Source organism: Cervus elaphus, chromosome 4 (assembly GCF_910594005.1).
Source record: "Cervus elaphus chromosome 4, mCerEla1.1, whole genome shotgun sequence".
Classification (NCBI taxonomy): Eukaryota; Metazoa; Chordata; class Mammalia; order Artiodactyla; family Cervidae; genus Cervus; species Cervus elaphus.
Genome location: NC_057818.1, coordinates 37,400,998 through 37,428,731, shown reverse-complemented (window position 1 = coordinate 37,428,731; position 27,734 = coordinate 37,400,998). Strand labels below are relative to the sequence as shown.

General features: G+C 42.1%; 1 protein-coding gene across 1 annotated transcript; it reads left to right on the top strand.

Annotated features, from left to right (window-relative positions):
- Nucleotides 1-14,342: 14,342 nt before the first annotated feature.
- NQO1 (NAD(P)H quinone dehydrogenase 1) lies at nucleotides 14,343-27,468 on the top strand. The gene is made up of 6 exons (XM_043898962.1): nucleotides 14,343-14,547; nucleotides 22,170-22,334; nucleotides 22,443-22,573; nucleotides 24,726-24,839; nucleotides 25,557-25,658; nucleotides 26,543-27,468. The coding sequence occupies exons 1-6, from the start codon at nucleotides 14,541-14,543 to the stop codon at nucleotides 26,846-26,848; spliced, it is 825 nt and encodes a 274-aa protein (XP_043754897.1). The 5' UTR covers nucleotides 14,343-14,540; the 3' UTR covers nucleotides 26,849-27,468.
- Nucleotides 27,469-27,734: the final 266 nt, after the last annotated feature.

Below are 27,734 nucleotides of genomic sequence, written 5' to 3'. Positions count from 1 at the left end.
TTAAAAAAGAGCTAAAACACAGAAAATCACAGTATTCAGCTTCTGGAGGTCAAGCAGGTGATCCCCGAGAGAGGAGGACACAGGTGAGCTCCACGATTGCACTGGTTTGGTATCTAGAGAAAGAATTTCCAGAAGGAAAAGGTGGAGCAACAGTGCTGGGAGGCCAGGAGGGCCCAAACAAAGGAAAGGAGCGACCATCACAGTGCTTGAGTGCACGCAAGCATTCCACGTCTGCAGAGGGACCCCTGTGCATCCTCGGCAAAGTATTGATGAGCACATACGTGAGGAGTTTCCTGAGGCTGGGAAAGGAAATAGCCTTCCCCACCAAAAAGAGATAATCCTCAAAGTTCACCCGAAGCCAGGGACGCTTCAAACTCTCACTATACAGAGTGGAAAACTTCCTAATTCACAGGCATCAGGCAGGTACTCCAGATCAGGAAACAATTATTTCCAGACTAAAGGCTGCTCTGATCTCACCCAACAAAGCCAACCTTGCAAGAATCCTACTCCTAGTTCGACGTCAGAACCAGTCTTGTGGCCCCACCCAATCCCACTGGAACAAGAAACAATCCTTGGGACTTCCCCACTGGTCTAGTGCGCCTGCCAATGCAGAGGACATGGGTTCAATCCCTGGTTCGGGAACTAAGATCCCACAAGCTTTGTGGCAACTGACACTCCGTGTCTCAACTAGAGAGCCCATGCACCCCAACCCACCAAGCCTGCCTGCTGCAACTAAGACTGGATGTGGCCAAAAAAAAATTTTTTTTTAAGAGAAAGGTCAGTGTTCCCACATTTTCAAAACACTCTCCCAAGGAAGCAGTGTCATCCTAATTCATAGCCAAGCAGCAACAGTCTGGGGGATCTAGAAGAATATCCCATATACATTATTAGCAATGACCCGAGTTTGATCCCTGAGTCAGGAAGATGACTTGGAGAAAGAAATAGCAACCAACTCCAGTGTTTTTGCCTGGGAAATCTCATGGACAGAAGAACTTGGCAGGCTACATACAGTCCACGGGGTCACAAGAGTCGGACACAACTGAGCAACTAAACCTAACTATCTACCCCAGTATTTATGGACAGGAGGAAATCTGGAGTGGAAACATTCAACATGTCCACATCACTATGTTTTTGTGTTCATGTATTTGGAGGTAAATTCTTGTAAATGAAACCTTTTGTGTAAGACAGACAATGATGAAACTGTAGTTCCGTGAAGCACAGTGACATTATGCATGTTTACTAACAGCTGCTTATACCTCTTCAGACATCGGGTGTTCTTTATCTACACTGTTCGCGAAGCCCAGTGCATGGATCTTGAATGATATTCAACAAATGCTTGTGGAGCTGGATGCGTGATTCAGACCACTTTGGAGAACATAATTCAAGAGGCAAGAAATACTTTTTCCAAACTTCTCTTTTAGTTTGCTCATGGAAATAACAAATGAGTTCCCCATCCTGAAGGTGTTTGTGCAAAAGCTGAAGAGTTACTAGTGATGTGAAAAGGATCAAGCATTGAAAACGGGTCCCCAGGACATCCCTGGCAGTCCAGTGGCTAAGACTGCACTCTCAATGCAGGGGGCCCAGGTTCAAACCCTGGTCAGGGAACTAGCTCCCAGATGCCTCAACTAAGAGCTCGCATGCCACAACTAAAGATCTCCCATGCTGCAAGGAAGATTAAAGATTTCATTTGAAAAAAAAAAAAAGATTTCATTTGCCGCACCTAAGACCCAGCACAGCAAAATAAACAATTTTTTAAAAAAGGAAAGAAAAAAAGGAAATCGGTCCCTTCTGTACTTTTTGTTCTCTGATCTGGGACCAAAACTCAATTTGCTACATCAGATAAAATCTCTTCACAACACATGCATGCCATTGGAAGAAAAATTTCACTTTAATCAGGGAAGGTCTAAGTCCAACAGGGGATGAGCTACTTCACACAATATGTAACAGGACAAAACTCCAGCAAGACGCACAGGAACAGGGAGTCCAACATAACAGTGTGTGTTCTGTGCAGCGGTGATTGTGTCTGTGAGACAGGAAGGCAAAATGGGATGGGGCTTAAAGTAGAAGAACCACCTCTCTCCTAATACCGAGGACCTATTCCCTCCACGGATACTTGGCTGGTAGCCATGGGAACCACTGAGGACAAGAGATGCCTGGGTCCCCAGACAGGCCCGAACATGGCTCTAAGCGGCGGTGTTAAGTCCATCACCTGCAGCTGAAAAAACCAAGGGGACTTTGGGGACTTCTGGATGCAGGGCCTTGGCAGGTGACTAATGAGGCTGTTTGTGTTCTTTCATCGAGAGGAGGATGGGGGACTCCTGAGGGTTCTGCCCATGCTTCTTATTTCTAGATAACAAAGACGATCAACAAGGCTTCTTACAGCTCCACGGTGCCGGCGTGCTCCCTGGGGAGGCAGCGAAGGCCCTGAGCGCACTGTTTCCAGTTGATACACAATGCCCAGTACATCCCTACACCTGGGACGGAGGCCTGCCTGGAGAAGATCATGGGAATTGTACAATCTTAAACTGACAGCAAATTAAAGCTAGAGAGACCTTTAAGACAATGCAGTCCCAACCTGTATGTTTACAGATAAGGCAAACAGGGCTCAGACAGACAAGCATTAGCAGCTGACCTGGAGCTAGACTCCAGAATTTTGACTCTAACTCTGATAACAAGGAGATAGGAGCTGGCTCTGGAGACCAAGAGCCTGAGCTCAAATTCTGGACTACCCCACCGACAAGCTGCAGAGCCATGGACAAGCCAGCAATCACTTGGTGCCTGTTTCCTCATCTGTAAAATGGGGGGTTTATTCCTGACCTCATGGTTTGGGAGTTTCTCAAATGTTAAACATAGAGTTATTAGCCATTCTACACCTATTCATGTATACTTACCCAAGAGAAATAAAAAACATATGTCCACACAAAGACTTGTGTACAAATGTTTATAGTAGCATTACTTGTAATAGCCAGACGTGGAAACAATACAAATGTCCTTCAACTGAATGAATAAACAATGTTAATGAATGAATAAACAAAATGTGGTTTATTCACACAATGGAGTATTATACAGTCATAAAAAGGAAGGCAGTATTGACATGGATGTGTAACAGAAACATTCAGTATGACTCCATACTGAATCTATTTCTTTATCTCTAATCTTTGTGCTCTATTGCCCGTGCTTAGTCATGCTGGCTCTGCACCTTTATAAATGAATATTGCCTATAGCCTGACATTTATAGGACAGCCCATTCTCAAGGCTCTGACCTTTAACACTTTTCCATTCATATACAAAGAAAAAAAAAATCCATGCAGAACAGAAAATAAAAATTGTCTTATTGGATGTTTAAGGTCTGTGACCAGACCTCTGTGGACAGCTTGAAGAACAAAGGATTCCAGCACCAAAAGTTCTGCAATGATGAGCCACATTCCCTTCTCCTTTTAGTATAAAAGAAGCCTGAATTCTAACTAGGGTAAGATTGCTCTTTGGGACAGTATTCCACCATCTTCTGGGTCTGCTGGTTTTCTGAATAAAATCCCTTTTCCTTGCCCCAACAACTTGCCTCTCAATTTATTGACCTGTTGTGCAGCGAGCAATACAAACTCAGACTCAGTAGCAGATGAACCTTGTAAACCTTAGGCTAAGTGAAAGAAGCCAGTCTCAAAAGACCATATAATGTATGGTATCATTTATAAGATGCCTGAAATGGCAATCAGAAAGTAGATTACTGGTTGCCTAAGACCAAAGGTCAGGGACAGCCAGGGAAATGGGAGAGTGATTGCTGCTGTGTACAAGGCTTCTTTTGAAGGTGATAAAATGTTCTAAAATGAGATTAATGTCCTCACAGCAAAACTCTAAAAATATACTAATAGCCATTGTATTAGCCACTTTAAATTGGCACATTTTATGGCTCATATATCTTAATAAAGCTGTTAAAAAATGAGTTATAATAACACCTCTCTCAAAGGGTTTTATTGGGAATTAATATGAGCTAATACATATATAACTATATCTAAAACAGTAAGTCTTCAGTGATAGCAAGATCATTATTTCCTACTCTACAGGGATGGAGGAATTAAATCTGTTGACTTTTCTTCCATGAAGGATAATGAAATTAGAAGAATTGCTCACTGATAAGCCTAGCATGGTATATTTTGATCATTTAGAAAAGCACAAATTAATACAATATGGTTTTCATAGTAATATATAAATATACATATTATATTTCATAGTAATATACAGAATAAGGGCATATGAGGGGGTTACCCCTATAATGTTCATTTTGGTAAAATTTCAGAACCCTGGGAATAAAAAGATCTCAGGTGCTTACAGAGAAAAATGTAAATGATCTACATCCAAATGATCAGGAAGCAAATTGTTTCAGATTTTCCACAACAACCATAGAATTCTACTCACAACCAAATGGTCTGATATCTAATGTCAGATATGCAATATATCAAAAAATTTATCTTTCATTTATCCTTTCTGGGGAAACTACTGGAGAAAGTAATCCAGAGTGAGGTGGGGGAGTGTAAACAAAAAAAAACATTTGGGATCTAACACAAGACAGAGGTAAAAAGAATCCCAGTAAGACAGCTATGCAGCAAACCTCAGAGAGTGATCGGCCCAAAGTGGAAGACAGGACATCCAGCATGCCTTTCTCCAACAACTAGAACTGACAAGAAATCTGATGAATTTCACCAAGTGAAAAAATAGCATTCACGGTATGTACGCTATTTGTTTTTTTACACATTAGATGGCATGGTTGGGAACCATGAGTGTTTGCAGTAGAGAAAAACCATGAAAAAGAGAGGCAGATACTACTCTAGAAAGATACGAATTTGTAGAAGAGAGGAAACATAATCATAATTCATTGCTTGATCTGTTGTCATAAATAGCATAAACGCTAAGTATGGATTCAGTCAGAGTTTTTGATATCACCATACTGGAAAAATAGAAGGGAGGAAAGGTGGAGTTGGCAGATATTGTCCAAGTACTCATCCTCATCTTTCATAATAGCAAGCCAGTAAGTACTGTCTTAAAACAGGGGTTCCCCACCCTCAGACACAGACTGCTCCCATCTGTGGTCTCTTAGGAGCCAGGCAGCAGAGCAGGTGGGAAGCAGCAGGCGAGAGAGTGAAGCTTCATGTGCCTCTCCCCAACGCCAACATCACTGAATCATCTCTGCCCTGGCCCGAGTCTGTGGAAAAACTGCCTTCCACGAAACCCATCCCTGCTGCCAAAAACATTGTGGACCACCATCTTAGAATGAAAAGTCACACACAAGACATTACTTTAAAACACGGCATACCACGAGGCATCAAGAATTTGGAAAAGGGTGTACTTCACTGGTGGTCCAGTGGCTAAAACTCTGAGTTCTCAACGCAGGGGGCCTGGGTTCAATCCCTGGGCAGGGAACTAGATCACATCTGCTGCAATGAAGATCGAAGATCCTGGCATGTCCAAACTAAGACCCAGCACAGCTAAATAAAATGAACACTTCCTCAGCTGGACTGTCTCCATTTCAAGTGCTCAATAGCCACCTGGGGCATGTCGCTACCTTATTTGGGCAGCCCAGATACAGAAAATTCCATTGAACTGTGCGGTCTAGACCTTTAAAAAACAAAATTCTTTTAAAGCCAGTTTCACACCACTTTAAAAAAGCCCAGATGAAATCCTCATGTCCGCCCCCAAAACTCTTACTGAGTAGCAAACTCGCCATTCAACTCCCATACCCCTTAAAAGAGTTTTAATTCTTAACTATAACAAATAACCTTCTGTCACTTTTCATTCCTAGAAGAAATTCTCTGAAACACTGTGTTTAATGGTTCTGGTGGTTACACTCTGATAATGTACTCTATTTCTTGGTTTATCAACTTTAGACAGTATCAATATAAGTCATGCAGTATTTTAACTTATTTTTATTTATTATTATTATTATTGGCTGTGCTATGTGGCTTGTGGGATTTTAATTCCCTGACCAAGGATCAAACCAAGGCCCTCAGCAGTGAGAGAGTGGAGTCCTAACATCAGACTGCTAGGGAATTCCCTAAATCATGCAATATTTTATTTACTTATTTATTCATTTATGGCCACACCATAAGGCATACGGGATCTTAGTTCCCTGACCATGGAATCAAACCTGCTCTCCCTCCAGTGGAAGCTCGGAGCCTTTACCACTGGACCATCAGGGAAGTCTCAATCATGCAATATTAAAAAAAAAAAATCAAAGTTAGTGAAGAAGAAAATCCAGGATGAAAAAAAATTAATACATTGAATTGTTTAAAATATGACAATAGCTTTTGCTATGTCCCACATCACCAAACCAATAAAGTTTCAGTTCTCTCAGAAACAGAACATTATGGTAGTCAATCAGGAATTGCCCGGTTAGCACTAGTTAGATAAGCTGTATGATAGACACTTGCCATTTCCTGAAGGAAATAGCTAATAAGTATAATTATAATAACAAAAGAAATGGAAAGCAAGTCAAAGAAAGTTTCCAACATGGAGTCAGAACTGGTTTTTCTCTGCAACAAAATCATTCCACACCAAACTTAACGGCCCCCACTTCTACCCTTGAAGGAGGCCCATGTGTGGATACCTCCCATGTTGATGGGACTCCAAGAGATTCTCTGGTCAACTTTACCAGTTATTTCTTAAATATCCAGTAGGAAACTAAAATAAAAATTAGTGAAAAACTAGGACTTCCCTGGTGGTCCAGTGGCTAAGACTCCATGTTCCTAATGAAGGGGGCCTGGGTTTGATCCCTAGTCAGGGAACTAGATCACACTCGCCCCAGCTAAGAGTTGGCATGCCACAACTAAGACTCAGAACAGCAAAATAAATAAATATTTTAAAAATCCAAACTGTTCTTGTATTGCAAATTGAGTCTTTACAAGAACTGAAATGTACCTCTAGAAGCAATTGAAACCACACCTTTTCTTTCTTCCAATTCCCAAACCTCTCCTATCCATCTTAAAATACTTGTAGATATTGTAAAACATCTGGACTTGGGGAACAAAATTCTTTCTTGGTGAAACTTAAATTCTTTTTCTGTGCCATGTGAGATGTAAATGTTCTACCTGGTCTCCTCTAAAAACAAAGGTAATTCTTATCAGAAGGAGTGTGGGGGAAGGTGATTTGGAAATTAGTGTGTTAATTGCTCAGTTGTGTCCAACTTTTCGGAAGCCCATGGACTGTAGCCCGCCAGGTTCTTCTGTCTATGGGATTCTCCAGGGAAAAATACTCGAGTGGATTGCCATTCTCTTCCCCAGAGGATCTTCCTGACCCAGGGATTAAACCCTGGTTTTCTGCACTGCAGGCAGATTTGGAAATTAGGCCTGTGAAAAAATCTTAAAAATCTTCACCACAAATATTAGTGAAAAGCTTCAGTTATTGAAGAAGGAAAACTTAACTTTAGTCCATCTGCCAGAAATACAATTTGGATCTAACTGTTCTATTTTAAACTAGTGGATTTTGCATCATTGTACTTGTCCCAGATACAAAATTGAAAAACAAAAGCCATAAGATCCTATTTGCATCTGTCTGCATGTTTATGTACGTCTACATGTTATAAATGAGTCATTCTTTGCTAACTCTAGAAGGTATTATTTATAAAGAGCTCTATTCATATTCATGTGATTGGAATAATCTTTGGTATATAAAAGCTAGTTTGTTTTGATGAAAACAGGCATGCCTTTACAGTTATCAAAATTAAATATAATACTTTTGTTCTACCTAAGTTTACTAAAAGTCAAGTTAAGTTCATGTTAGGGCTTCCCAGTTGGCTCAGTGGTAAAGAATCCACCTGCCAATGCAGGAGACACAAGAGACACAGGTATGATCCCTGGGTCAGGAAGATCCCCTGGAGCAGGAAATAGCAACCCGCTCTAGTACCCCCACCTGGGAAATCCCAAGGACAGAGGAGCCGTCACAAAGAGTGGGACGCAACTGAGCATAGCACAAAAGAAGACCCCTATGTTCATCACAGCATTATTTAAACAGTCAAAGCTAGGAAACAACCCAGATGCCCATCAACAGATGAGTAGTTAAAGAAGATGCAGGGGTCTTCCCGTCTTCCCTGGTGGCTCAGTGGTAAAGAATCTGCCTGCCAATGAAGGAGACATGAGTTCAATCCCTCTTCTGGGAAGATCCCACATGCTGCAGAGCAACTAAGACTGTCCTCTAGAGCCTGGGAACTGCAACGACTGAGCCCACAAGCCACAACTACGGAAGCCTGGGCACCCTAAAGCCTCTGCTCCACAACAAGGGAAGTCACCGCAGTGAGAAGCCTGTACACCACAACTAGGGAGTAGCCCTCGCTGCCTGCACCTAGAGAAAAGCCAATGCATCAATGAAGATACAGCATAGCCAAAATAAATAGAAAAGATGTGCTGTATATATATATATATATACACACAATGGAATACTAATCAGCCATAAAAAAGAATGAAATGATGCCATTTGCAGCAATGATTCTTATAAGTGAAGGAAGACAGCTAAAGACAAATATCACATTATACCACTTATGTAGAATCTAAAAAATAAATAATACAAATGAACTTATTTACAAAACAGAAACAGACTCACAGATACAGAAAACAAATTTACAGTTACCAAAGAGGAGAAAGGGAAAAACTAGGGGTTTGGGGTTAGCAGATACAAATCACTATGTATAAAACAGATAACCAACAAGGTCATACTGTATAGCACAGGGAACTATATTCAATATCCTGCAATAAACTATAATGGAAAAGAATTTGAAAAAGTATAGACTGTATACACAAATTACTGAATCACTCTTCTATATGCCAGAAACTAACACAACATTGTAAATCAAGTACGCTTCAATTAAAAAAATTCTAAGTGGAGTCTTTTTAAAAAAAATATTTATTAAATAAATAAATAAATAAAAAATATTTATTTACTTGGTTGTGCCAGGTCTTAGTTGCAGCATATGGGATCTAGCTCCCTGACCAGGGATAGAACCCAGGCCCCCTGCATTGGGAACAAAGAGTCTCAACCACTGGACCACCAAGGAAGTCCATAAGTAGAGTCTTTTAAGCTCAAACTTACTTTAAGGCTTTCCAAAAGGCCCCTGGAAAATCCAAAGGATTTGTTGCTCACCAGATAAGATGTTGAGCTAATTACATTTATTTGACTTGTTATATTACTTGGGAAGCATTATCAAAAAAAAAAAGAAGTGATGTTAAATCTTCTTAGATTATATTTGTATGATGCATGTTATTAATATAGGTGGTGTTTTAGAAATTCCTAGAAATTTGATATATCCTAGTATAATGTTATCAATCCTAATTCCAGTTATGATCTTAAAATTTGTATATCACACAAATGACCAAATTTCCTTGTTAATTCCACTGTAAAAAAACTCTCATCAGTCAGAAGTGCCGTCTCGCCTTCTCGCGGCCGTGACGCCCCTCACGCTGCGGTGGGGTCCGGGACATGGCGGGTGAGGGTAATGATCTGGAGGAGGAGAGCCAAGCTGGAGTTTCCCCCGTCAAGCCGTCCAGAGTAGCCTGGGCTACTTGGAAATCTGAGTAGGTCATCCAGAGGACGTAAGACATGGTGGCTACTAATGGACTCTTTCCATGGTGCTTCTTCATGCCATACTCCTGCAAGGACAATGATTATCACAGCTTCCCTTGAACTTGATCCGATGGGCCTGATAATCTATGTGAGCCTGCTTCTGCTGACTCCAAAAGTCCTGAGTCTGCTGTTTGATCCTCAAGACAATACCTTCCTGTCCTGGGCTCACTCCTATGCCACATTCCACAATTGGTCTAACTGCTGGGTCTGTGGAGCACTCCCCTCTTCATCAGTGGAAGGCTTCCCATGGTGGACATCTCCACTTCAAGGAAAAGACTTTCTCCAAGTCTGCAAATACCTTCAACAACAGCAACCATATGTGATGCCTCTTCTTAATCTGATGACATCTAATAATCCTAATATGGACTGGTGCAACACTTTGTACCTTAACTGTGGACATAATGTGACTTTTAACTTTGCTGATTGTTCTGTTCTTGCTGTTTGCTCCCTGCATCTGTAACTGTGTAGCTGGATTTGTTTCTAGCTGCATGAAGGCTTTTAAGTTACAAATGGTTGTTCAAACTCCTGCCACTCCTCCAACTACTACTTGGGGCCCCTGGATCAAAGACCCTCAATATGAGGGTTAGGAGGATATGTTGCCTCACCAATTTAGAGATGATGCCCCTTTCCTTAGGCAACATAATTCTCCTAAAAGAAAAGGGGGAAACGAGAGGGTAACAGGTAGGAAGGCCTAGGGGTCTCCAAATGGAGGAAATAAACTACAAGTGTCAGATATTTGGCTTCCCTGATGGCTCAGTTAGTAAAGAATCCCCCTGCAATGCGGGAGACCCCGGTTCAATTCCTGGGTTGGGAAGATCCCCTGGAGAAGGGAAAGGCTACCCACTCCAGTATTCTGGCTTGGAGAATTCCATGGACTGTATAGTCCATGGGGTCACAAAGAATCGGACACGACTGAGCGACTTTAAATGTAAATGTAAAATGCAAATTTAAAAAGAGGTTTCTTTAAAATTCTGTGTTGCCATGATGGCCCCTGGTTCCGCCTGAACTTAACTTTTCTCAAACCTTGAGCTAACCAATGCATTTTTCTTATGGAAATGTTTTTCTTAAGCTATGTTAATGAACTATTATTTACCCTAGACTCTGTCTTTCTTCAAGTCAGTTCCGCCTAAGACTCAGTACTGACTTGACAAACCAGTGTGTTTTACGCATGCAAATGTTCTCTTAAGCTATGTCAATGAGACTATGTTTTTGCTTGGAAGCCTGTCTTTCTTCAGGGGTCATGTTGATTGTTTATGGCCAGGACAGCTCACCTTGGGCCAGTGTTATATGTGGGTGAGAGGCCTGGTGCCAGCCTCTGCGTTTTGAGACATTGCCTTCCTCCAGTCAGCAGCCTGCTAGTAGCTGTGTATCACCTGGCTAAAGACTAGCAGGGGGCACTCTTTCTGCCCCTTTCTGATGTCTGTGTCAGAAGCTTTCTCTATCTCTTTTGTACTTTAATAAAACTGTATTACACACACACACAAAAAAAACTCTCATCAAATCTTTAATCATGGGCATTTTGAAGTCTTTTGGCTACAGACTACTACTGTTTTATTCCGATGCTTTGCAAAGGTCAGATTCAAGAAAAGGGTGCTGCCAAGTGCTTTTGATCACTGATACCCCTGTCAGATTACAAGGTGTCGAACCTTGGGTGCATATTTCACAACTGAAGAAGACTCTACCTGACATCTGGTCCTGTGCAAACACTGGAGACCTCAAAATCAAATTGACTAGGAAGAGAAGTAGCCAACTGCAAGGTGGACTGCTTCCTCCAAGATGTCGGATCAAGAATATTTCTTTTTTTTTTGGATCAAGAATATTTCTACAACAAAAAACCAAATAACCCAATCAAAAAAATGGGCAGAAGTCCTAAATAGTCTGTGTGTGCTCACACTATTTGCAGCAACACGGATGCAGAGATTATCATACTAAGTGAGGTAAGTCAGAAAGAAAGACAAGTATCTTTTGCTGAGCAAGGGGGTAACTGTGCTGTAAGTGGCCCATACCACTTCCTATATTTGGACTGACACTTCTGAGGAAGTTAAGACTCAGGTACGTAAGATCACCGGATAAGTCAGCTGACTTTGAAAAGAGACCCTCCTTCAATAGTCTTTCTTTGACGTACTTGATTCTGATTGGCTTGGGACTTGGGGACTATGGCTCTCAAGTGCACTCCAGACACTCCTCCTTATAAAAATCATAGTCGTCTCCTTCATATGCTGTATTTTCTCAAAAGTTTTAAAAGCATATTTGCAACTGCTAACCACCAAACCAAGGATTTCCCAAAGAATCTCAGAAGAGAATCAAAGAAAAAACCCGACTTAAAGTAAACCTGACAGGAATTCCCTGGCAGTCCAGTGGTTAAGCCTCAGTGAGTTCACTGGCCTCAATTCCTGGTCTGGGCACTAAGATCTCGCCAGGTCCACAGTGCAGCCAAAAAAAGTAAGTCCGATATTGTGAATACAACACAGAGACTCATCAAAAACTGAGAATTCCAGAGTTTTGCTGGGAGTAGCACCAAAACTTAAAAAAACAATTTTTTTTTAAAGTCACATCTCTCAGGCTGAGACTCTGATCAAAAGGAGGACACTGTTTAAAACAAAACAGGCCCAAAATGGAGTTGCCTAGGCTGTTTCAGGTCACTGCTACTGCTAAGTCACTTCCGTCGTATCTGACTCTGTGCGACCCCGTAGACAGAAGCCCACCAGTCTCCCCTATCCCTGGGATTCTCCAGGCAAGAACACTGGAGTGGGTTGCCATTTCCTTCTCCAATGCATAAAAGTGAAAAGTGAAAGTGAAGTTGCTCAGTCATGTCTGACTGTCACTAAACCTCAACTTAATTAGTTTTGGTTCTCACAGAAATGGACTCTTAAATTTAGTCAACCTGGAATCTTGGGTAATCTGCCTGAGAGATTCCTGCCAGCCCTTAAAGGAAAGTAAACTTGCAATAATTAACCCACCTTTTGCCTCGTATAACTTCTTGTTCCTGCTTCCTTTCACCTAGAAAATTCTTCAATTTGGACAGCTCCTCAGAACTCTTTTCTGTCTGCTAAGTCTTGAATGCTGCTGGATTCCTGAATTGTTGAATAAAGCTAGTAAGAGCTTTAAAACTTACTTGACTGAATGTTGTTTTTAAACAAAACAATCCGTTTCAACTAACTCTTCCTTTTGCTTTAGGTGCAACATGGCTTGGCTTGGTAAAAGTACTAAGCCCATCTTTATTCAACATTTTAATTTTTCATCTTTTCAAGCTTTTTGCCTTCAAATGCATTTTTAATAAATTGCACTAAAAAGTTATCTTGATTACTTCTTGAGTTTTCTCACCCCCTTAAATTTTGCTTCCTCCCCTAGTGTGCTTCCCATCTTTCTTCCCTCTGAGTCTTCTTAATTTCACCTGTAAATTTTCTGACAGTTATACTTTTTTCTTTCCACCAGCACAGCGCTAACATGTGGGATCCAGTTCCCAGACCAGGGATCCAACCCGTGCATACCGCAATTGATGCACAGAGTGATCCAACCACTGGATCACCAGGGAAGTCTCTCTGAAGGTTATGTTAAGTAGTTAGAATAGGGAAAAGGAGTCCAGAATGGCGGTGGCTAAAAGGCCTGGAAGGGAAAAGCCCGCAAAAATAGAACAAAGGAAGGTCCAGGACAGGAGTGAGAACCTCAGGTAAAACAAACAACACTCCTGGCTGGCCCAATTTACATAAGACAGGCCCAGGGACAGAGAAACATATAAAAAAGGGGTGCTCTTCTCTTCGCGTCTTTGGGTGGACATGCCCTCACACCTCGAAGATGGATTTTCCTGCTATTATCTAAATAAATTGAGCTGTAACACTTATTTATTTAAGAGATATAACATGGTCTGTCCTCTGAGAGCTGTGGCTCGCCAAGGGGCTTTAATGTCCATCACTCACAAATTTTTGTTGTGACGAGACAAAGAACCGAGGAGCATACACTTGCCTGACATCTATGTTAGTATTTTAAAGTTCTATTTCTTTTTCCTTAGCCTCTTGACAGTGTCTTCCTTCTGTAGGATGAAGACTTTACTGTAACTTTGAGAATCTTAAAAACTCAAAACTTTTGCTCTGTTTCGATCAATTGTCCAAAGTAGTACTTCGGGTAAAAAGCACTACATTTTTATCTGCCTTGGCTAGTCTTTAAATGCTTCCCCTGACGATGATAACAAGCCTTGGACTAGCTCTTCATGAAAAAAAGCTCTTCTCCAGATTATGAGAAGGGGTTTGTACCCGGGCAGTGCATTCTAGGGGACACCCCCGCCCCCGGCCCCACCAAGTGCAAAATGTGAACCTTGCAAAAGCACGAACAAATTCATTTCTCTAGAAGCAAGTCTCCCAGGTCATCTCAGCCCTCGAAACCTAAGTCTAGTCACAGTGACTCAGCGAATCTGAGTCTAAAGAACTGCACTCCTCTCTCTGGCCGGCCCATTCCAATTCAGAGCCATTTCCCGGAGCCAGGAGAAGCCTGGATAGCGCGCCCAACGGAACCCCGGACTCCATCGGACACTTCCTCCTTTTGTCCCGAGGTGGTTTCAGAACAGGGTCCAGAGGACATGCCTCCCACACCCACCCAGACCCATGGGTTCCTTACGCCCCATCCCCTAGGAATCCTTCTTCCACATGGGTCCTTATACCTGCACTCAGACTGCCAGTTCTTCCTAGAACCTCAGCCAAGGCGTGCTCCGCCCTGCACCCCAGGGCCTGAGCGGCGGCTCCGCCTTTGCTGGCTAGTTTATGGGCCGTACCAGCCAGACTGGGTATAAAGTAGCCGGCGCTAGGCGGCGGGCAGCACCGGTGACGGTGACGCCTTCTAGGTGGCAGCTCACTAAGCAGCCTGAGGGCCTTGCCTCCCACCCCTCCCCAGCTTGAGTCACCCGGGCAACCAGCAGACCAGCCAATCAGCGCGCCGCCCGAGCCATGGCTGGTGAGTGTCCGACCCCCGCCCCCCAACCACTCCAGGAGCCTTGCCGTCCCCAGCCCTCGTTCCTCGCAGGAGCTTGTAGTTTTCTTCCTCGGCTTAAAACTGGAAACGGGGAGGCATTAGGATAGCTGGATGAGCCCTGGCAGATGCCGGGAGAGGAGGGGCCCCTGTTTCTACCCCGCCCCCAGAAACTACGGTGGGCCGTTAGGAGATAATTGACCTTGGAAGCAAAAGGTTCCTTCCCTCTGGGGTCAGAATCAGCCGTCAGAGACCAAATTGGCCCACTTGCACACCCTGTTTGACTTTAATAGTATTTAAAATCTTTTGGAATAAGTTGCTAACATTTAAAATACATATAGGCGATTTCACTTTAAAATGTGGGTTCCCAACTTCTTTTTTTTTTTAGTTTAAATATTTGCTTGCGTTTATTTTGGTTTTTCTAAATAGACATTCACATCTGTAAACAATAGGATTTTGGCTTCAGCCCCAACCCCCAATTCCTTACAAGTTTTTCTCATACATTGGCTAGAACTGCCATTTACTGTTGTTTAGTCACTAAGCCGTGTCCAGCCCTTTTGTACTCCATGGACCGTTGCACACCAGACTCCCCATGGGTTTTCCGGAGCAAGGATACTGGAGTGGGTTGCCATTTCCTTCTCCATGTTCCTAACTTCTGAAGGAAAATTGGAAGATCTGGCGATGGGGGTGCTTGAGCTGGGGAAGCTGTTCCCTTTTGTTTGATGGACATCAGACCCAGCTCCAGGCTGCTGGGCCAGGAGACTTTTCAGACTGTAACCCGTGGAATGGGCAAACCTGATCTGGGTGCTCGTTGAGTGACAGAGCCTCCCTTCTCCACCGTTAACCGTAGGGGGACCTTGGAGATCACCACAACTTGAATCTAATGTGTGGATGGCCTCTCACACATACTGGACCAGCTGCAACACCTGCTGGGTCTGGAATCCCTGTTTTCCAGACAGCCTTGCTCTGAGGTTGGATGATGAGCTAAAATCTAGATATCTATTTCCTTCCTAGAAGGCAGAATTCTACCTTTTTGTAATTTCCTTCCCTATGAACCTAGTTATACCTTCTGAAAACACACACACAAACACACAACCTCATCTTGCTAAAAGTAAGTGGGTGAGGAAAGACATTGCTTTTGGAGTTGAGAGACTAATTAGGTGCCCAAGAGAAAAGGGCTACGCTGGGGACTGGAAGCCCACCCAAGGTTTCAGGGCCTAAGGGGTAGGGCTTGGCTGACAAGGCTTCCAGATTAGTGGCTGTTTCCCTCTAGGTTATTTGTTACTCAGCTGTCTGGAGGGCATCAATATCCCTCTTGAAATACTAGGACAAGAACTATTTCCCCATTCTCCAATCCTATAGAATGTTCTGTGTCTATGCGTAACTTAAGACCAAAAAAAAAAAAAAAAAGGTTGGGGGAGCTAGTGAGGGAAAATGGGAAGATTTAGATCTTGTATAACTAGTATTAAGCTTCCTAGGTGGTGTAGTGGTAAAGAATCCGCCTGCCAATGCAGGAGATACGGCTTCAATCCCTGAGTAGGGAAGATCCTCTGGAGTAGGAAATGGCAAAGATTTGTTTTGTGTTGATATATTGATGTATCCCAAATGCCTAGAGAGGTGCCAGGTGCATCCTAAGTGCTCAGTAAACCAAGGTGGGGAGGCTGGGTCAGTGAGAATATTAGCATTTCAAGGTGGGGAAAGAAGGCTGGCTGGTGTGAATGTAGAGTGGAAATAGAAGGTGTAGGATGGTGGGGACACAGAAATGAGGATGGACTAGGAGCATATTGCTTAGGGATTGAGACCTGAAAAGGAACTGGTGCAGGGAGAGAGAGGCATTAACAAGATGTGCTTAGCTGTGTTACATAGTCGCTTCTAGCAGATGGGTTAATCACGTGCAGGACAAGCAAAACTGAAGGGTAAATTAGAGGTACTGATAATAACCCCATTTGTCTTCCAAGACTCAGCTCAAATGCAGCTCCTTCTCAAGGCCTTTCCTGAGGGGCTGGCCCTGAAGTGAACAGTTTTCCTGTTAGTTACTTGTGTATGTGCCTTATGCCTTTCTTTGAGTAAATTCTGATAAAGTCAAGCTTGTGTAGCTAGTTAAATGGCAGGAAGGGAAACTGAGCCCTCTGAGTCCAAAAAAACTCAGATTTGGCCATGAAAAATGACCTGAAAATTAGAGAGGTGGGCTTATCTCTTGCTTTACCCTTACCTCCAGCAAATATGCACAACTGTTCTCTTGATTGCCCATTTATACCCTCTGACCATTTTTCTACTGGGTTGTTTTTAAGAAATCTATATATTACAGATTTTGAACTCTATTGGTTATATTTTTTGTGAATATATTCTTCCTGTTTGAATCTCGTCTTTTTTTTTTTTTTAAGGTAACAGGCATGGCTGTACTGTAGTTAGTAGGTGTAAGCTCTTTGAAAGTGAGAGATAAATGTCTTGACTTTCTCATTTCCTGGGAATCACCTTTATGTTTTACTACTTATAAAATGTTTGTTAATGTTGGTAAGAAGTGAAACTATATATATATAAATTTAAAAATTAAAATATTCATATGTAGGTAAGAAGTAAGCCAAGAGAATAAAAACTGACAAAGCAGTATTTAGTAAACTGATATGACTAATGCAAAGACAAATCACAAAGAAAACGCATGTTAGAGTTTCATATACTTACGTTGCTCTTAGTAGTGTTCAGTCCATGAGTTGATAAGAAATCGGGTGGGAATTTGTTGAAGCAGCCTCAGGAATTCCTTTTCATTTTCCCGGGCTATATCAGAAGAAACTAAATCACTTCTGTAGCATTTAAATCCTCACCAAATTTATACCCCACGGAATCTGAGTTTATGGAGTCCAAAAGGCCAGGCCAAGCTTGGGAATCCTTTTTTTTTTTTTTTTTGATAAGCGGGAACCTAAAGCTTACACATGTTTAAGCCAATGGGAGATGCCTATGCCAAGTGTGGTTAATGCTGAAATCAGGGAGAGAACCAAAGGCTTACAGGTGCCCTCGTTTTCTTCAAACAATACTGTAAGAAGTTGCAGGTGTACTCTCCTCAGTCCACCCACAGTCACTGCTTTTAAAGAGTTAGGAAGATGTGAAATTGTAGCTCGTTTCAGGAGGATGGTGGTGGTAAGCTTCCTTTCTCTGGTACTCTTCCCCATGCCCTGCATGCTGTTGTGTGGATTTCTCTCTATATATTTTCAAGTTATTCCAGCTTCACCATTTAAGAGGTAAATCTGGGTAACTTGCTTAAAGTTTCTGTGCCTCAATCTTCCCATCCCTAATGACATTAATTCTGTTTACCGCACAGGGTTGTTGTGACAACTGAAAAAGCATACAGAATACTTAGAACAATGCTCAGCATGTCGTAAGCACCCTTTACATGCTCTTGTTGCAGAATAGGGATGTTCTAATGACTTTATTAACACAAAGGATGTCCAAGAAAAAGCTCATCTGCCCCTCTGCATCTACCCCCTTGCCATCTCTTACTTGCCTAAGAAAACTGTTAACGGTGTCAGGTGATCATGCCACATCTTTTTCTCTTCAGAGCAATAGACTGCAATCTACCTACAAATATGGAGTTTCTTTTTTATAAAAGTAGATTCACATTCACGTTATAAAGATTTTTTAAATGTGGACCATTTTTTAAAGTCTTTATTGAGTTTGTTAGAATATTACTTGTTTTATGTTTTGGTTTTTTTTTTTGCCACAAGGCACATGGGATCTTAGCTCCCCCACCAGAGACTGAATCCACACTCCCTGAATTGGAAGGAGGTCTTAACCACTGGACTGCCAGGGAAGTCCCCATTTTATCATTTAATGATATATCCCGGATATCTTTCAGGGTGACAGTATATCAATACACACAGCAAACTCATTCTTGTTAACAGCATAATATTCTGTTCAGTTCAGTCGCTCAGTCGTGTCTGACTCTTTGCGACCCCATGGACTGCAGCACGCCAGGCTTCCCTGTCCATCACCAGCTCCCGGAGCTTACTCAAACTCATGTCCATTGAGTCGGTGATGCCATCCAACCATCTTATCCTCTGTCGTCCTCTTTTCCTCCTGCCTTCAATCTTTCCCAACATCAGGGTCTTTTCAAATGAGTCAGTTTTCAACATCAGGTGACCAAAGTATTGGAGCTTCAGGATCAGTCCTTCCAATGAATATTCAGGACTGTTTTCCTTTAGGATGGACTGGTTGGATCTCCTTGCAGTCCAAGGGACTCTCAAGAGTCTTATCCAACACCACAGTTCAAAAGCATCAATTCTTCAGCACTCAGCTTTCTTTATAGTCCAACTCTCATATCCATACATGACTACTGGAAAAACCAAAGCTTTTTTTTTTTTTTCCATTTATTTTTATTAGTTGGAGGCCAAATTACTTTACAATATTGTAGTGGTTTTTGCCATACATTGTCATGAATCAGCCATGGATTTACATGTATTCCCCATCCCGATCCCCCCCCACCCCCACCTCCCAAAACCAAAGCTTTGACTAGACGGACCTTTGTTGACAAAGTAATGTCTCTGTTTTTTAATATGCTGTCTAGGTTGGTCATAACTTTTCTTCCAAGGAGCAAGTGTCTTTTAATTTCATGGCTGCAGTCACCATCTGCAGTGATTTTGGAGCCCCCAAAAATAAAGTCTCTCACTGTTTCCATTGTTTCCCCATCTATTTGCCATAAAGTGATGGGACCAGATGCCATGATGTTAGTTTTCCGAATGTTGAGTTTTAAGCTGACTTTTTCACTCTCGTCTTTCATCAAGAGGCTCCTTAGCTCTTCTTTGCTTTCTGCCATAAGTGTGATGTCATCTGCATATCTGAGGTTATTGATATTTCTCCCAGCAATCTTGATTCCAGCTTGTGCTTCCTCCAGTCCAGCGTTTCTCATGATGTACTCTGCATTATAAGTTAAATAAGCAGGGTGACAATATACAGCATTGACGTACTCCTTTTCCTATTTGGAACCAGTACTGTTGTTCCATGTCCAGTTCTAACTGTTGCTTCTTGACCTGCATACAGATTTCTCAGGAGGCAGGAGGCATGGTCTGGTATTCCCATCTCTTTCAGAATTTTCCACACAGTTTGTGGAAAATTTGTCGTAATCCACACAGTCAAAGGCTTTGGCATAGTCAATAAAGCAGAAGTAGATGTTTTTCTGGAACTCTTTTGCTTTTTCGATGATCCAGTGGATGCTGGCAATTTGATCTCTGGTTACTCTGCCTTTTCTAAATCCAGCTTGAACATCTGGGAATTCACAGTTCACATCCTGTTGAAGCCTGGCTTGTTGAATTTTGAGCCTTACTTTGCTAGCATGTGAGATGAGTGCAATTGTGCAGTAGTTTGAGCACTCTTTGGCATTGCCTTTCTCTGGGACTGGAATGAAAACTGACCTTTTCCAGTCCTGTGGTCACTGCTGAGTTTTCCAAATTTACTAGTATATTGAGTGCAGCACTTTAACAGTATCATCTTTTAGGATTTGAAATAGCTCAACTTGAATTCCATCACCTCCACTAGCTTTGTTCATAGTGATGCTTCCTAAGGCCCACTTGACTTCTCATTCCAGTAGAATATATCATAAAATTTATTCAAATGTGCTCTATAAACAGGCAATTGAGGCTATGTTTAATTTTTGCTAATGACTACAAGGGTCCAAGGGTTCAGTACACATCCTTGCCCATCTGTCCTGATACTTACAGTCTGTAGGACAGATTCCCCAAAGTTGGACAACTAGATCAAAGATTTACGTGTCTTTAAAATGTCTAAAGATTCAGCTTGATTACTCTCACCAAAGGCTGAAGCAACACATATTCCCACTGGCAATGTGCCAGTTTTCCTGCACTCTTAATAGCCCTTGACGTAATTTGTCTTAAGTTGTTTTGCCAATCGATCAGTAAATAATGATATCTCATTTTAATCTGTTCTTCCTCACAGGCCTGCCAGGGCACCTTCTCATTTGTTTATTGTTTTTGCAATTTCCTTCTCTGAATCGTATCCTTATTTTCCTATTGCATTGTCTTTTTCTAATTATTTGTAGGCATTTTGGGGGGATTTTAACTCTTTTTGGTAAGAGTTGTGAACATCTTCTCCTGGTTGTCAGAGTACCTGTCTGGTACTCTGTTTACGGAACCGTTCATTAAACACAATTTTTAATGTTTCTGGGGCTTTATCTGTCAAGCTTTTCCTTCATGGTTTCTGAAGCTGTACTTTTTTTTTTTGGTCACTCAGTCATGTCTGACTGTTTGTGACCCCATGGACTGTAGCCTACCAGGCTCCTCCGTTCATGGGATTTTCCAGGCAAGAATACTGGAGTGGGTTGCCATTTCCTTCTCCAGGCTGTAGTCTTTCTTAAAAAGTAGCCTCTGTCCAGAGGTTATACAACTTCTCCCTTTCGTCTCATGCTTTTTAAGGTTTTAAAAATAACATTTCTTAAAAGTTAACATGTGCATAATAGGAAACCAAAAAACACAAGAAGCAAAAAAAGTTATCCATAATCAGTTTACCTTTTGATGTGTCCTTTCTAGGTCCTATTTGCATATTTAAACAATTAAGCATCCATTTTTTTATGATTAAGATCATTCAGTTATGTGTCATGGTTTTTTCACAAATTGTAAACATTTACCATTTCAAAGTCCCAAAGCTATGAGTATTTTGATAACCAATGATACACTACACCAACTCAATCTAGAAGAGAAAAGTGTAATCCTGCCTTTCTTGGCAACAAAAATTTCATGAAAGACAAAAGTGACAGCAAGCGTCTAGATAAAGGTATTGGCAGAGTTTAGAATTTAAATACTGTAGTCCCTTGATGTTCAATTAAAAATGAGACATAAAGCAACACAGTACATAGAGCATCCCATACTAGTCTAATAGTTTCAGTTTTTAAAATTTAGATCTTTAATCTTCGAGTAAGTTGTTGCTGTATGTGATGTTAGTGGGAAACTTGTATTGAATATAATAGACACACTGGAACGTGTACAAGTTCTAAGTGAATTTTCATCAACTGAACACATGCTTGTATAATCTGCATCCATTTCAAGAAATAGAACAGGGGACTTCCCTGGTGGTCCAGTGGCTAAGACTCTGTGCTCCCAATGCATGGGGTCCGGGTTCAGGAAACTAGATCCCACAGGCCCCAACAATCCTCCAAGCTGTAATGAAGACCATAGATTCCCAAGTGCTGCAATTAAGACCCAGTGAAGCCATATAAATATTTAAAAAAACAGAACACAGACAGCACCCCAGGTGCTTTGTCCCCTTCCAGTCATTATTCCCTGATGGAGGATAACCACTGTACTGACCTCCAACACTTTAGATTTCTAAGGGGATAATTTTATTTTTATGCAGATGGTTGATTAAGTATGCCAACACCATTTATTAGATTAGCTACTGTTTTCCCAGTGAGTTAAAAATCGCTCCTTTGATCGACGGTACTTATAAGGAGAAAATATATTTCTGGATTCAGTGGATGGGTTGCATAGCCCAGTGTCTAACGAAATCACGTCTTCCATTATGGAGCCCAGCTGGGCTCCCCTGCAGCCTGAGCTTTGCTGGTTGGTGACTGATTTTCTCCATGTGCCTTGTGTGTGTCTAAATAGTCAGAAAAGCACTGATCGTACTGGCCCACTCAGAGAGGACATCCTTCAACTATGCCATGAAGGAGGCTGCCATAGAGGCTTTGAAGAGGAAAGGATGGGAGGTCACTGTGTCGGACCTGTATGCCATGAACTTCAATCCAGTCATCTCCAGAAAGGACATCACAGGTGGGAGCGGCTCTCCCCTTTAATTAGGTCTTTGTGGAACTTCTCCCTTGTGGGCTTTCTGGCCCCGCCTCGGCCCTCTGGCGTCAGCTTCTCTTTTCCTCTCTGCAGGTAAACTGAAGGACCCCGGGAACTTTCAGTATCCTGCGGAGACTGTTTTAGCTTATAAAGAAGGCCGTCTGAGCCCAGATATTGTGGCCGAACAAAAGAAGCTGGAAGCTGCAGACCTTGTGATTTTTCAGGTGTGGTAAGACATCAGAAGGGGTGTTGAGACACCCTTGCGTTTTTTCTGTCCCAGACCTGACACCTAATTAGCTATGTGCTCTTAGGAAAGTCACAGCCCCTTGACCATACTCTCCTTAAAGAAGGATAATTACTTCAAAGGTGCAGTATTACACAGATTTATGGATGTTATGAAGCTGGCTGTATATTCTTTGAAAGTATGACTGTGACTGCAGAGATGACATGTGAACCTTGAACTCTTTTTCCGAGTGTTTAGTCTTTTCTTCAATTAGTAATTTCTCATGGAATCACTCAAGTTTGCAGTTCTCACCCCATCTCCATAAGCATCCTGAAAACAGTTTTGTAGAGCGAGGCACGAGAGCTTGACCTCTCTGTGACGGGAGCTCCCAGTGGTGTGCACTGCCCTGCTTAATGTGTTCTAGCAGCAAAACCATGGCCTTTCTCCTCCTGGAAGCTGCCTCACCATTTAGCAGTCAGTACTGAAACTGGGTATGCTTCTTTAAGTCACCTTTCCTGACAACGCTGGACTGTACTCAGTGACTTTGCTGCTACCAATCCCAACCAGCCTTTTGGTATTAAACATGGAATCTGTGCAACACTGGAAACTTCATAAGAAGTTTGATACTGGCTGTGATTTTTGCAGTTATTCAATCAGCTGCAAAGCCTGGTTAGAACCTTTGAAGTCCCTTATTCTATCTGTTGCTATGAATCAAAGCCACATAACATTAGCCGGTGCCCTACATTTTCTACTCTCTTATTGCAGCACAGCCAAGGCAGTGAGCAGTAGCAACTGTCAGTTCTGCTTCTAAGAATCACCATATTTTAGAATTGGAAAGGACAGCCTTTCAATTCAGCTTCTATCCAATGCACACATTTTCTTTACTACCAGTACAACTGTATAGGTTGCACACTGCAAAACAGCAACACAATGAAGGGCAATGTAAACTCCACAGATTTGCGTATTTATTATATCAGTTTTGCAACAGATGACAGGAAGAGTCTTATTCCAGCAAAAGCAGTGTGCTAGAAATGATAGTCTGGCAACATTAAAATAAATGTCCTGAGGAAGGACTGCCTTCATTTCTACCAACGTGCCACATGGGCTAGGCCCTGCTCAGTTGTCTCACTTCTCCAAAAGGAACTTGAGAGAGTAAACATTTAATATGAAGCAAGCCAATCAATTCTATTTTCAGCCCTCACTGTAGAGCATTCACAGGGGACCAAATCTACTTGCTTGAATAACCTACACATCCTAAAAGCGGCAGATATGGCCCGTCACAACTGGAGCATCTTAAATGTGAGAATATAAGAAGCTACTAGAGACCCCTCAAGCCCCTCTTTTTACGGATGAGGAAGGGGCTTGTGTGGCAGAGGTCATGCCTCACATTATTGGCAGATTCAGGGTAAGAATGCAGGTCTCATTCTCAATCGTGTCCAAGACTTTACTTCCTTACTCTCTTTCCTGTAGGTCTACCACTCTTCAAAGAGAGAACTACCAAGTCCTACAAATTTCTTCTCTGTCCTAGCTTTTTCTTTTAACCGTTGGGCATGTTCCTGTCATCATAGCCTTTAAGTGAGTCAAGAAGAAATACTGGTGTGGCCTTGCTCGACTTTTACCAGGACAAGAGCCCCAGTAGGTCTTTCTTGTGAGAATTCCCTGATGAACCTTGGTTATGCTGATCATTTGGTAGCGTTTGTGAGTGGTTCTGTTTATTCTAAATGATAGGATTTTACATCCGTGAGCACAAGGTACAGGTTTCATATTTGTGATACCACACCCACTGAAGCAAGTTATTAAGAAAATATTGATTTAGGTGTCACACACTGAGGCCAACTTTGCCTGCAATCCTTGCTGTTTAGACTTTGCTGCCAAATGATATTTCACAGAAACAAGTCTTTATTTCACGTGGCTCTCTTCACACCCACCCGGTATTTGTTATTTGTACACAGGAACAGGAGTGTCTAGTTGACTGACTAAGGACAATTATTTTCTTTAAAATTTTCTTTTCTTGAATGTTCTACCTTCTCCAAGAGGAATGACAGGGCCTGAAGCAAGTTTGCCCCTCAGTGATGTCACGGACAGCAGCTAAGCACTGAGCCTTCTGTGCGGGGGGAGTTCCTGATCTAACCTCTCTGTCCTCTGTCCCTCAGTTCCCCCTGCAGTGGTTTGGAGTCCCTGCCATCCTGAAAGGCTGGTTTGAGCGGGTGCTCATAGGGGAGTTTGCTTACACGTATGCTGCCATGTATGATAAGGGGCCTTTCCGGGTAGGTGGATAATTGTTTTTTGTTTTTTTTTTCCTAATGCCTGGATTTTAGGAAGATTCTGTCTTGAGACAGAGTTTTGAGTGCAGTTAGATACCACAGTCAGGCTCCAGGTCCCTTAGGGAGAGATGTATGGAGATTAGATAAACCTAGAATGGCAAAATACTGAGATTTAAAGCAGGATGGTGGATATATCATTATAATATTTTCCCTTTATGTACTGATATGTTTGAACTTGTCCATTAAAAAAAGGAATCTGTCTTCATTTTCTAGACACCCAAAACTATACAAGAAGCATTTTTGAGACCTAGATCACAAGCATGATCAATACACATTGATCACAAGCTTGATCAATACACTAGATCAATACATGCCTAGTACTGTGAGGAGACAGATTTAAAACACTCCACCTAGGCACCAGCAGTCAGCACTGATTTTGCATTACCGTGACAGCCTTCACCTGACTTGCCACATGCAAGAGTGTGGAATCCTGGGCCTGCCCCTCTGCGTACCACTTTCCAGGCTGGTACTTTTGCAGAGTCATACTGCACGGCTCAGAAGAGCCAATGTATGAAGTAATACAAGGAGCCGATCTAGGCAGCAGCGGGGTGGGGTGGGGTGGGGTGGGGTGGGGGGACTTTTATATTCTTTTCCCTGGGGCTGTTTCATTAACTTCCTGTCATCAAAGAGATGTGGATGCTCATGACTTTTCTTTTACAGAATAAGAAGGCAGTGCTTTCCATCACCACCGGTGGCAGCGGCTCCATGTACTCTCTGCAGGGTATCCATGGGGACATGAACATCATTCTCTGGCCAATTCAGGTATCTAGTTTTCAGTGACCCTTCAGGGGGATTAACTGAATTTTCTATTGGGTCCAGATCCTCCAGATAGGATTTCGAAACAGACTTGAGGTATGAAGATGAAAGAACTATAGAAGGGGCTTCCTCTTAGGACTGACCTGTCTTCCCAGAACCCCAGGCTTATAGAATAACTCATGTGTGTACACGGTCAAATACCACTCTCTCCTCCTAGCCAGAGGATAGCGTGGATGACTCCCCCAGGTTTGCACAGCCACGTGACTGGCATCTCTCACCAATCTCCCTGTCCTCCTCCACGTTGCTGCTACAGTCTCACAGACTATCAGAGCCCAAGAAAAGTTAAGAAATTATTTAGTTCAGCTAATAAAACTGAAGTCTGAAGCAGGTTTATTGATGGTCACTGGACACTCAGGATAATCTCCTAAGGCTGGCAAGAAGAGCACATGAGGTGGCCATCTACAGGATGAGGGAATCAATATTAGTAACAACACTGGTGAACAAATGGCAAGAATAGTTTATGAAGACTCGTCTGGTAATGTGGAAAGGCAGAGAAATGCACCTCTGCAGGTCTTGGCAACAGTCAGCTGCCGAGAAGCTGAAACCCTCCCTGAGGTAACAGAACTTTGGGTGCTTTTGGCAGATAGTGCCAGGTTGGCACAGTTTCAAAGGCTTCATTCACTAAGAGAAGAGTACAGCTGAACAGGCTAAAATAGGAATAACAGCTAGGTACAGAGAGCACAAGGTGAGAGGATGGAGCTATGAACTAATTCTCAAGGCCTTCACATCAGGGTGTCCTACTGGGAATCCCAGATTAACTTTCGCTGTCTGTGGTACAAGGCGTGTGGCGTTTGGCCTGTGACTCACCTCTGTGCTCTGTGTGTCCCCAGAGTGGCACTCTGCACTTCTGTGGCTTCCAAGTCTTGGAACCTCAGCTGACATACAGCATTGGGCACACTCCCGAGGATGCCCGAGTTCAGATCCTAGAAGGATGGAAGAAACGCCTGGAGAATATTTGGGATGAGATGCCGCTGTATTTTGCTCCAAGTAGCTTCTTTGACCTAAACTTCCAGGCAGGATTCTTAATGAAAAAGGAGGTGCAGGATGAGCAGAAAAGTAAGAAATTTGGCCTTTCTGTGGGCCATCACTTGGGCAAATCCATCCCAATGGACAACCAGATCAAAGCCATAAAATAAGATTCACAAGACTGGACTTCCTCCTAAAAATGTAACCAAATCTTGGTTTCTATTTTGAGCTTCCTTTATTTGCTTTAGTTTTTAAGATCTGTGTTTTTCTTTTTCCACGAGGAATGGATAGTAGAGAACAGACTAAATTCATATGTTTTTGCATAGCTTTATTAAATAATGTAACCAATTCTTATGATTGCTATCATGGCAAAATCTGACTAGACTCAAAAGGGCTCTTAGGATGTAAACCCAGACAGAAAGTTAGAAAGATGCCAGACAGTATTCTTTAAGGTCCTCTACACAATTTAATTCCTCTCTCTTTAGGGATATATTTTTAGGAATAAATCTGGCTAGAGAGCATCCAACTCCTCAATGATCTATTTTTCTTTAATTACCTCTCTGTGGTTTATGGCAGAAGGGAATTGCTCAGAGGAAGAAACGACAGAATCTGTCTGACCTAAGGGACTTGTTTAATAATTGCTACTCTCTGCTTGTTTGTGATATATATTAGCTTTATTACTACACAATGACTACCATGCCTATATGAGTGTCCTCCTTCCTTCAACTTTGTTGTTCGTTAATACAGATACCTTGAAATGAAAAGTTAATAAAAATCTTTTCCACTTCAATCTTCTGATTTAGTTATCTGCAAATAAACCAACACATCTATGACTACATCTGCTATAATGAATGAATTCACCAAAGGAAACAGTACTCCTAATACCTAAAAACAGCCTTCCACAAATAGTGCTTCATTTTTTGATCCATATAACTAACCTGGAAATTTTCCCCATATCATTTATAAACTGATGACTTTCCTTTCAAGGATGTGTTTTGGTTCCATGAATCTGGGAGCAAAATGTAAGCCTAGAGTTTCACTAACTTTGGTAAATGA

Excerpts from the sequence above, each read along its gene's own strand:
- NQO1 (XM_043898962.1), top strand. Across the intron at positions 22,574-24,725 it reads CAGACCTTGTGATTTTTCAG|TTCCCCCTGCAGTGGTTTGG; the intron begins GTGTGGTAAGAC and ends TCTGTCCCTCAG. Across the intron at positions 25,659-26,542 it reads TCATTCTCTGGCCAATTCAG|AGTGGCACTCTGCACTTCTG; the intron begins GTATCTAGTTTT and ends GTGTGTCCCCAG.